This window comes from Hipposideros armiger, unplaced genomic scaffold (genome assembly GCF_001890085.2).
Source record: "Hipposideros armiger isolate ML-2016 unplaced genomic scaffold, ASM189008v1 scaffold_48, whole genome shotgun sequence".
Classification (NCBI taxonomy): domain Eukaryota; kingdom Metazoa; phylum Chordata; class Mammalia; order Chiroptera; family Hipposideridae; genus Hipposideros; species Hipposideros armiger.
The window spans coordinates 2,011,606-2,023,552 of NW_017731398.1; the positions used below are offsets into that span (position 1 = coordinate 2,011,606).

Genomic DNA, 11,947 nt, shown 5'->3' on the forward strand with positions numbered 1-11,947 from the left:
CGCCCGCCTCCGCCTCGGACCCCGGAGCCTGCTCGCCTGGAGCGGCCGGCCCGAGCGAGGCCATCCTCCCGAGGAGCGGCTCCTCGGGCTAGGAAGAGCGCCCCCGCCGCCCGGCCGCCATGGCGCCGCCCCCGAGCCTTCCGGGAAAGGCGCTTCCGGAGGCCGCGCGCCCCCGCCCGGAGCTGTCGGCGCGTTCCCGCCGGCCGGGGACGCGGGGGCGCGCGCGGCGCCGATCGGGCTGCTGGGGAGAGTGGCCGGCGCTGGCCGGGCCGTAGGGGCGCACCGAGCACTTGTCAGCGCCGCGCTCCCGGAGGCGGAGCTTCTGCGGGCCTTGGGCTGCCGGGCTCCAGGCGCCGCCACGGATCTGGGGCGCTCGCAGCTCCTGCCCCTTCCTTCCCTCGGCCCCCCACGTCACCAGCTCCAGCGCCCCCGCGTGTCCCTAGGGCAGGTCCCTAGGCTGTCCCCTCAAGGAGTTTTTCACCTGGAAGTGGAGGGGTCTGGAGGACAAAGGCCAAGGGAGCCTGTGGGAGGGGAGACAGGAGTCCTCACAGCCCCCAGCCCCAGTAAGGTCCAAGTCACTCACTGCTGCTCCCCTCCGCGTCTACCAGCTGACCTGTAACCAAGCGCCTTCCCTGTCCTTCTTTCTTCCTCTCTTCTGCCTTTTTGTGTTTTTTTTGAGTATCCATGTGGACTCCTGGATTCTTTTTTCTTCATGTGTTATAGTCCTTTACCAAAAGCTAACCATATTTTAAATCTCAAGGAAACCTTAAGTGTATCAAAACAAAAATATAATACGAGTACAGGCCACTTTGCCTGGTATAATCAACTAGATCTCACACACATACTCAACGCATTCTTCTCAAGTGCGCATGAGACATTTTCCAGGATAGACCATATGTTAGGACACAAATTAAGTCTCAACAGATTGTAAAAGATAGATATTATGTGAAGTATCTTCTCTGACCACAACAGGATGAAGTCAGAAACCAGTAACAAACAGAAAACTGGGAAAGTCACGAAATTGTGGAAATTGAACAACACACTTTTAAACCACCAGTGGATCAAAGAAGAAATCACAAGAGGAATTAGAAAATACTTAGAGATGAATGAACATGAAAATACAGCAAACCAAACTGTATAAGACACAGCGCTGAGGTGGAAGTTTACAGCTATAGATGCTCATGTTAAAAACCATGAAAGAGCTTAATTTTACAACTTAAGAAACTAGAAAAAAGAACAAATTGAACCCAAAGCTAGCAGAAGTAAGGAAGCAATAAATATTAGAGCATTGTTAAATGAAATAGAAAACAAAAACAATACAGAAAAACAATGGAACCAAAAGGTGTTTCTTCGAAAAGATCAACAAAATTGATAAAACTTTAGTTAGATGGACTAAGAAAAAAGAAGACTTAAATTACTAAAATCAGAAACGAGAGTGGGGACAGTACTACCTATGCTACAGAAATAAAAGGATTATAAGAGAGTGCTATGAACACTTCTATGCCAAAAAATTGGATAACCTGGATGAAATGGACAGATTCCCAGAAACACAAAACAGTATAACCAGAAGACACGTCAGTAGAAGATGTCCAAATTGAAACACAGAGAGAAAAAAGGACCGAAAATACAGAATTTATGTCAATCACATGAGACGGAATTAAAAGGACTAGCATATGTTTAATGGAGGACTAGAAGGAGAACAGAGAATGAAGCAGAACAGTATTTGAAGAAATAGTGACTGGAAATTTCCCAGAGCAAGTGTCCCAAGAAAATCAGGGGGAGCTGCGTAACTTTTTTGGACCTAGCCTCAGAAGTCATGCAAGGTCAGATCCACTGCATTCTCCTGGTTACAAATGAGTCACTCGGACCAGCCCAGATTCAAAGCGGGGAGATTAGAGACCCAACTTCTTGATGGAGTAGTATTGAGAAATTTGTGAACATGTTTTACAACCGCTGCATGACTACAGTGAAACATACCCATATCCTATGACCATTCTACTCCTGGGTACATATCCAACAGAAGCTAGTACTTAAGCCAAAGGAAAGTGCATGAACGTGCATAACAGCTTTATCCATAATAAATAGCCAAACAGTTATCAATAGCAGAATGGCTAAATGGTGGTGTATTCATACAATGGATGAAAAAGAACCAACCCTAATAATGCAAAATATGAATTAATTTCACAAATGTGTTGAGCAAAAGAAGTCAGACACAAAAAATACATCATGATACCATTTATATGAAACTTCACAATAGGCAAAATATGCAGTGCTGGAGTAACAATAGTGGTTATCTCTTGGGGGGGTTGTTGACTAAGAGGGGGCATGAGGGAACCTTCCGGGTAACAGAAATGTTCTATATCTAGAACTGGTGGTAGTTACATGGGTATAGTTCTGGTTATTTATTACTGTGTAACAAACCAAAACTTAGTGGCTTATAACAACATTTGTTTTTCTCAAGAATCTGCAATGTGGGCAGGGCTTGGCAGGGAAGGCTCATGTCTGTTCCACACAGTCACCTGGGGTGGACTGACTGAAGACTAGAGGACCCACTTCCAAGAAGGCAAGTTGGGGCTGGCTGTTGGCTGGGAGCTTAGTGGGAGGGCCCAGGACTTTGCTTTCTCTCCAGGTGGGCCTCTCCATGTGACTGGGCTTCCTCCCAGCCTGGTGGCTCCAAGGCCAACTGGCCTGAGAGAGAGCCAGGAAGAGGCTCTATCTCTTTTTATGACCCAGCCTTGACAGTCACACAGCATATTACCTCCACACTTCATTGCTGAGGTGATATAAAGGCCTGCCAGGTTCAAAGGGAGGGGACACAGACTCTACTCTTGATGGGGAAGTAGCAAGTCACCTTGTGAGAAAGCCACGTGGGATTGGAGATGCTGTTGTTGTCTTTAGAAAGTGCAATCAGCTATAGGTGTTTACACATGTATGCATTTTTTAGCTTTATACCTGAGACTTGTGTTCTTTGCTATACAAAGTTACACCTCAATAGAAAAGTAAATAAGATGTCAAACACTTTTACGATATATAGAGATAAATGTAGAAAGTAAACTGACTTGCCCTTGTTTCCTGTACAACCACTTTGCAGGGGTCACCTCCATTATCTGTTTGATATGTACACTTTTAAACTTTTTTTTTGTATTCTTAAGAACATTATCTATCTATCTATTTATCTATATAAACAAATATATCCCTAAATACAATTTAAAAAAATAAAAATGGTATCATACTACACATATTTTTCTGAAACTTTCTTTTCACTTAATACATTGTGGAAATCCTTCCATGCCAAACAGTTTGGGAGTGGATTGCCTTCAAATGTTCAAAGAATAGATGCTAAATAAACTATTGAGAGTTTAGATGATGAGCTTCCAAATTCATATCATGAAGTTAGCTTAACTCTGATACCAAAACCTGACCAAGAGAGCTCACAGAAAGGAAAGTATCAGCCAATCAATCATATGATAGAGCAATAAAAATCTTCTGAAGAACATTTATTTATTTGAGAAAGTCTCAAATCAATTGAGTGAAAGAGCAGGCTACAGAACAAGATGTATAGCATACCATTTTGTCCTGTGGGCTCCAAGTATACCATTTTGTTTTAAATGTTTGTAATATATATACAGAGGGTGCCAAAAAAATGTATACACATTTTAAGAAAGGAAAATCTGTATTAAAATTGTAATACTTGGGCTGGCCGAGTGGCGCGATGGTTAAGAACTGGCTCGGGATGCCAGAGGGCCCAGATTCGGATCCCACATATGAGGGCCAGTGATACTGCCCTCCACAGCTAAGATGCTGAACAACAGCTCAACCTGATGAGTTGCCTGCGACGGTGTAGGCTGCAGCCCCTGTGGCAATGGGTTGCCATAGGCTACCGTATGTAGCCAGCAGCCACAGTGAGCGGCCAGCAGCCGCAGTGAGTGGCCGTCCAGAAGCCGGCGACCGATCTGCCTCACCCGGGAAGAGCGCAATGATGATGCCAACTTGGGCCAGTGAAGCAACGTCCTCCACAACTAAATTGAAAGAACAAAATGACAGCAACTTGTCTGTTCCCCTTCCCCCAATTCCCCAGCACTGTTCCCATCCCCCCAATTCCCCAATAAAAATCTTTAAAAAAAATTTTAATACTCAATATATCAATATATACCGATAATAAAAGATGAATCCAAGTCACGTTTGACTTCTGCAATTACAAGAGCTACTTAAAGTGGTCACTATCAGCGTCATTTTAAAAGTTTTTTTTTCCTTGCTTAAAATGTGTATACATTTTTTTGGCACCCTCTGTATATGAGTGTGTGTATACACATACATATATATTATATATATATGACTGAAAGTCTATAACCACTATTACTATTACTAACTTGGCATATTGAAGGGTAATAGGGATTGTGGGTTATTCCTCCCACTTTAAATTACTTTTCTTATTTGAGGGTAAAAAAGAGGTTTTTTTGTTTTGTTTTCTTTTCAAGTAAAAATATTGTGAGATTTGACTATATACTATTTTTGAATTAGCTAACGGGTAAGCTTTAGCAAGGCACTAGTATGTCTATCCCATAAGGCACAGTTTATTACTTTGACTTCCTATGTGCAAAGCACTAGGGGTAAGATTGCAAAGGTGACTAGAACACTTTACTTTTCCCAAAGAGAGGGAAACCCATTAGGACCTGTTCAGCTAGAAATAAAACTTCTTTTTGGATTAAAAGAAAAATGCAGCAGCAAGGGCAATTTGCAATACCCTAGACTAAATTCAGCTTACTTATGGAGCTCCTCTTTGCTTGTCATTGCTTTCTGGAATTCAGCCTAGCAAAGTAGTATATGTCACCATGTGTGCTAGTTTATAATTAGAACAAATGTGAGGACTTATAAGAAACAGAGCTATTGGCAAAAAACATTTGGTTAAACTCTAGAATAAAGGCAGTCAGGAGAAAGGAGGAGGAAGAGAGCTCTTCTGGAAATTAATTTAATACCAAAAAAAGAGAAGGCATTTAAAAACTATAAAGGGCAATTATTATGTCCTTAGGGTTTTTATACTTCAGGAGTGCATGAAAATGTAGCTGCTATTGGATCCGTCTGTTTCAAAGGATGAGTATTGTAGGTATAAATAGAAGCTAAGGTCAAGAAGCTAAAGGCAGAAAAAGACTCACCTGTCCAGCAGAGACTGATAAGTATGTGAAATAATACCCTCTCCTCATAAGGCTGCAATTCTGCCCGTGACCCAAGCTTGAGCTCCAGAGAAGAAGGGAGGGGCGAAAAAGTCCGAAGGAACCAAGATTTAACCAGTCCAAGCCTTCACCAAACTGCTATGGTATCACTCACACACAGCAATCTTATCTCTAAGACCTCTGAGACCATAGAGCACTGTTCTCCCCACACTTGACCTGTTTCCAAATGAGCATTAACACTCCGCAGAAAGACGTGGTTGACCTAAGCCCTAAAAACCAACATCTCTTGCCTCCTCCTTTAGCGTCAAGAGTTTCTGAGAAGCCCTTTCCTAGAGGCAGGGCTCCAGGAATTTAAAAAAAGAAAAAAAGCAGGTAGAGGGTCACCCCGAGTTTGAAGAAGTTGAAAAACTGTTGGTAAGAGTACTAGTTAACAGCAAGGGCTTTGCAATCAGTCTACCCGGTTACTTTTTTTGGCCGCTTACTTTTTTCATGACCTTGGACAAATTTCTTAACCCTGCTGTGCCCCAGTTTCCTTTTTACAACAGTGACACAATCTACCTCAGAGGGTTAAATGAAGATTCGATGAACACACATTAGAACAGTGCTTGATGTGGAGTAGATGCTAAATAAATGTTAGCAATTATGCAAAGAGCTGAACCAAGTGAAATATTCCCTCACCATTCTACGTTACTATTTTCCTAAAGTCTATCCTGCAGACTTATTGACTTTGCTTTGGATTATTTAATAGGTGGTGTCACATTTTCAAATTTACATTTCTATAATTACTATGGAGGCTAAATAGTTTTCAAATTTTTGTCACAGCAGTGATTGTTTTCTTTTTCATCTATTTTAACTGTCCAGTTGTCCTTTTATTATTAGCTGTCTCACCTACTATTTTGATGCAATCAAGCATAAGATAAATAACTATAATTAGTCCAGTTTATACCACATTATCAAGGCTGTTGTCGTGTTCATAAAAATCGTACCAGGGTTCCAAGGACATTAAAGAGCTAGAATTATCTGTCCCACGTGTTCTGAATCTTTGAAACGAGCCATGGAGACCGAGCACAGTTGCCGTGAAATAAATATGACCTTCCACGAAAAAGCATGTCATGGCCAGAAATGAAATTCAAAGCAGCAGTTTGGGTTTCAGAGTCCCTCGAATATGCTGCCTCTCTGGTTACGGGGAAATAAATATAGACCAGGCTGATTATGTGGACACATTTCATTTAATTGTACCCATCTCTGCTCATTACCCAACAGGAACTAGATCAACCCGGGTATAAGTAGGTCTGCTTGCTCTTCTCCCTTCTTCTACCTCGGAAATTTCCCTTCTTTTCAAGGCTAACTTTTCCACCTTTGCTCTTGAGTTCACCCCCTTATTGTCTCACTGGACGACCTCTCTCTTTTCTTTCTGGTGACTCCAACCCCTCCATTTCTACTGGCAACTTTTCCTGGTACCCACAAGCATATAATTATTTCCCCTAACTGAAAAAATGTCCTCGACCCCATGTCAGCCCTAAGTGTCCCCTTTCCTCTTCCTTCCCGTCATAGGGTATCACTCCTCTCATCTTCTGCCACTCTTCAGGCAATGTCTGACTTGTCACCACTGCACAAGGCTGCTGGCTGGTGATCTCCTAACTGCCAAACACAAAGAACCTCTTTTTGTCATTTTATTTCACCTTGTTGGGTGTGATAACTGACCACTTGCGCTTTGACACTCTCTTTGCCTGGGTTTTGTGATGCAGTTTTGGAACTTTTCATCCCCTCTCTATCCTTCCCTTTTCAGCTTCCTATATAACATGTCCTGGACTGCAGTCACCCTTCAGCACTGATGATATTCCTCCGGGTTCCATTCTCAACTTGCTTCTTTTTTTCCCCTTCAAACTCACTCTCTGCATGATCTCATCTATTCCCATGATTTTAGCTAATGCTGGTGATCCCCAAATCCATAGGTCCAGCCCTCATCATTCTTAGCATAATTCTTGTTTTTGGAGATCCAAATGTCTACCAGAAGTCTCCTATTGGAGTCAAACAAACACATCAAACTGAGCTCACATCTCCTTCCCAGAACCTCCTTCAACTCCTTAGGAAGGAAATTGCTGCTACCTTAAAACACACACACACACACACACACACACACACACACACACACACACACACACACCCTGCTCCTATCTCCCTTGGGAAGAATTTTGGTCTCAGGTTTAAATTTCCTCTGTCCCTTCTCCATCACTGCTTTCTATTTTTCACTTATCCCCTGCTGCATAATAAAACCACCTCAAACTTTGGTGGCTTACAACATCAAAAATGTGTAACTTTTCACGATTCTGTGGGTTGACCAGGCAGTTCTTTTGCGTGATGTGGTGTTGATGTTGGGATGGCTGTGAGGTCAACTAACCTTCTTCCATGTTGGTGTTGGCAATATCCCGACAATAAATATAGAACCGGCTGGGATGTCAGCTCAGTTGTCAGCCAGGGGCCTTGGCTCTTCTCTATGCTGGCCTCTCTGCGTGGCTGCTTGGGCCTCCTTACAGCATGGTGGCTGGGTTACCAGAAAAATCATCATGTGAGACAAATTCTATTGTGTAAGTTCTTATAAGCCTTCATTTACATCATGTATTCCAATGTCCCATTGGCCAGAGCCAGTCAGCCACATGCCAAGTCCAGAGTCGGTGTGGTGGGGACTACGAAAGGACACGGATACTGGGCACTGTGGTTCAGGGGACCACCAAAGTGACAACTGCCATAGTCTTCTACGTGTCCTTCAAATTCTGGTCTACTAGGAGTATCCTTTCCTGTTTCAAGCGCTATATTGTCTTTCCTTTTCTTAAAAACAATGTATTTATTGGCCAGGTAATTACGTTAACTATTTCTATGTTAATTCTTGAATCAGGTTGACAAGGCATCTATAGAGGAAAAGTGTCAAGGAAGCCCTCAGTCTCCCCTCCAGTCAGGTCTGTTTAATCCAAACCCACACTACGAGGTCTTCTTGTTATACTCAAGGGACATACTGAACACAGTATCAATCTTGGGTTTGAAATTAGTCCTTTTCCTGGTGCTCAGTCTTTTCATGCAAGAATGTCAAATTAGCCTCCACTTGGTTTGCCTATCAAACCATAATTTTCTGTCCTTACTTATCAACATAGAATATTTCTTCTCTCTTACCAGCCACTATAATTTCCAACTGGCTCTCGCCCCATTTGCATTAAAACATTATTATATGAAATAACATTCACAGAGCATTGACTGAAGGGTATTCATCAAAAAGCTCTGACTGGCAGGTTGATTCAAGCTGGCACGTGAAAGGAACCTATCTGTGTGCTCCACGGGGAAGGTCTGAGAGGTGATGTCCAGTCTCCGCGGGACAGAGTTCAGTGATCACTGGGGATGTCTGCCCTGGGCTTGGAGTGCAAGTGATGGAGCGCTTGCCAGGAAGGTATTTTCCACTTCTGCCCCCAGATATTGAAACATTTATCTTTGAACCTTCAGAGACTTTCTCATTTGTGTGTAATTCTTTTTGGCTCCTTGAGTGTACTGAGTGCCTCTTGGCAATACGCCAGTCACCTGCATTGAGGCTGTACTGAGAGACAGCTGCTCAGAGTGAAATTCTATATTTATTGTAGGAATGCTGCTGTGGACATACTATACGACATAGTGTTCCCGTGCTCCCTTTGAGAGGAGTCACGAGAGAATTTTTCTGAGCAAATGATCTGTTTTTATCTTATGGACACTGTGAACATTATAACTGATTGGGTTCCCCTTCTTGCTCTGGTTGCTAGGAAACCCAGGACAATGGTGCAGACCTCATCCAGCAACTGCACAAGACCTTCTGACAAATTTTACATACTAACTTTATCTCTCCCTTTATTTTATTTTCTTATCACTTTCCTGCAGACTTCCTTCCTTTCTTTCCCGTTTTTTTTTTTAACGCCACCTCCCTTTCTTCCTTCTCCTTTCTTTTCTGTTTAGTTAACATCCATCAAACATCTGCTCTATGCCTGGCACTGTGTTAAGTGCTGGTGCAGCCACTGTCACCCCAAAATACCCACGTTAATAACTGTAGCCCTATTCAAGGCACTCGTGGTTATAGAAAACGAGTGTTTAATGTAACTTAGTGTTTAGGGTAGCTTAGTGTCTCTTTGAGTACACTGGTCACTCTGTGGTCCCTTCTCCAGACAGGATCCTAGTCACCCACCCACTAAGGCACACCATTCTTGCCCTGGTCACTCTGAGGTAATTTGTTCTGTCCCTATACACCCCGTAGATAAAGCAGTTTGATTACCCCCTTGCTCATTCATCTAGAGTGTGCAGACTTTCACAAGAGCACAAACACACCTGTTGTCAGAAGGATTAAAGAGTGGGAAGCAAGCGTGTGCAGAGGAGAAGACAGCGAGAGCCATGGGGCTGGGGGCTAAAGGGGTGGGTGAGGGCTGACTCCCACTTTAATCTTCCAGGAGAGCGTTCCTGTATGCTGCTACCCTAAGTCTCTGCCTAGCCGTGTTCTTTCTTAGTCCCTACTTCCTCGTGACCAATTTCCTGAAGCTCTGCTTTCACTTCCTCTCCATGGCAGAAACAGGCACGGTGACCGGCCCTTCTATTTCACTCCCAATAAGTCAATTATTTTTAATCTACACGAAAAAAAACACCAAAAAAAACCCAACACTGCGTCTTTCTCTTCAGGGACCTCCATGTTTCTATTTTTGCTTCCAGGAAGCTTGGAATCAAATTTCACGGCTATAATATTAGCCCTCATGGCTTGCAAGATGATTGCTCCTAAAAAATTAAAAACCAAAAGTCATACAACTTTATTGCCTACCTGCCTTCTATTTTAAGTCATATCCAACCCTTTTGCAAGCAAATGGGAACTTAATAATTATTGATCTGCATCGAGCAGAATTCCAGAGAGACGTCAGCCTCCTGAGCAATGAGGCAACTGGTCAGATCTGTAGTCTAAGGTGCCCAACGTGGTGCTTTGCTGCTGGTCGGCTGTGGCATTGTGGGGGTAGCGACTTCTAGTCAGAAAACCTGAATTCAAACTCACCCTCTCTCTCCTTAGCCCTTTGATCTTGAGCAAGTCCTCTCACCTGTTTGAGTCCCAGTTTCTTCCTCCATAAGTGGCCCTATATTCTTCAGAAAGCTGTTGTGAGGTTTAAAGGAGATAACATCAGTGGGGTTACTTTATAATCTACAAACCCATGTGTTTTTACTTTTCTAATATGGCTACTAGAAAATTTTAAATTACAACTGTGGCTCAATTTGTGCCTTCCTTTATCTTGCCATCAGACGATGGTGATCTAGAGTCTTCATTTATCCAACAAATATTTCTCAAGCATCTGGTACAGCAACAGGTGTTAATCTAAGTGATGGGACTAGAGCAGTAAACAAACCTGCAGGAGCTTATATCCTAATGGAGAGGCCCAGAACAGAAAGTGGATGCATTAAGGTGTGTAAAGATAATTTGGGAGAGTATTAGGAAAGTACTATGAAGAAAGCAAAGCAGGGTGCTTGATGGGGGGAGGGTGGGCACAGGAGGGCAGTCAGGTAAGATCTTCTAGAGCAGGTGAGGTCAGAGGCAGGGAGATGAGGAAGGCGGTTAGGACATGAGAGACGGCACAGACCTGAACTAAGAGAATGGTGGTGCAGATGGGGCGGAGCAAGCAGGCTCAAGAGATATTTGGAAATTAACATTGGTTGGTGGGACTGTTGTAACGAAAGCATTCGGCATTGGCCAGAACTGACGTGGACTCCCCGGTTTCTGGCTTGGATATCACCTGATGAAATAAAGCTGCAGTGGTCTTGAGGCAGACAAGGAATTCCATTTGGCCGTCAAGAGTATGACGTACCTGTGGGATGGCCACAGAGCAGGGCGAAGGAGACAGGTTAGTGCTCAGAAGGATAATTTGGAATCTATCAGCATAGATCCCAAATGTGGTCATTAAAACCGAGCGCAGGTGACAGGGGAAAAGGAAGGAGATGGCAAACAGAGAGGAAACTCAGGTCCAGGGATCATGTTTGGAAATTGGAACATAGTCTAGGTCGAGCAGAAAGACCCAGGGCCGCTAGAGGGGTTCGAGGTATAAGACAGAAGGCAAGCTGGCTGCAGCAAGGTTTGGGTGGTGATGGCGGGGTTGGGTTGGCTGGAGGAGAGAAAGGTCTCCTAGGAGGAAGGAGGAGTTGGAGGAGAATGGAGAAGGTTAGGAGTGGTGGTGGAAGAGGGTGATGTCCAGGTCACAGGTAAGTACGTGTTGCAAGTCCTTGGTTGTTTGAGCTGTTTGTTTTGCATCAGAACTCTCTTCCGTTCGCACTCCCAGCCAGGAGGCCAATCCAGGCTTGGTCTCAGGGGGCTTTCTGAGACCTCTTCCCCAACACGGTCAAGCGGCCAGCACAATGGTTGGCACACGTTATTCTAGTAGGCACCGGTCTGACAACATTCTGTGTGCCGAGCCGTGTCTGCTGGTCCTTGTGCCCTATAGGGCCTGGTGCAGGCTGGCTGGCCTGGGGTGGACATGAATGGCAACTGGAGTCTCTTAAGTTCAGGTCATTCCTCCGACTGTCAGTTTCAATTTAAAAAAAAAGGAAATTGCAGGTGACAGTAGTACAGTGAGTAGCAGAGGGTAAGCACTTGGTGCATATTAACTCAGTGATTCCACAATCACACTGAGGTGGGTTATCCCCATTTCATAGACAATGGGAAAGACAGAAACTTTAAGTAACTTGACCAAGGTCAACAGCTGGTAAGTGAGCAGCCAGGGTTGAAAATGGTGCTTCAGGCT

At 43.8% G+C, this 11,947-nt stretch overlaps 1 protein-coding gene across 2 annotated transcripts in view; it reads right to left on the reverse strand.

Moving 5' to 3' along the window:
- BTBD1 (BTB domain containing 1) overlaps window positions 1-159 on the reverse strand; it is a 31,364-nt gene extending 31,205 nt beyond the window's left edge. Inside the window, exon 1 of one of the 2 annotated variants that reach the window (XM_019640041.1) lies at window positions 1-159. This exon is cut by the window's left edge and continues 418 nt beyond it. In XM_019640041.1, coding sequence (XP_019495586.1) covers window positions 1-64 — 64 coding nt within the window. In that variant the 5' untranslated portion in view covers window positions 65-159. The other variant, XM_019640040.1, reaches the window with a different exon arrangement.
- Between the last annotated feature and the right edge of the window lie 11,788 nt (window positions 160-11,947).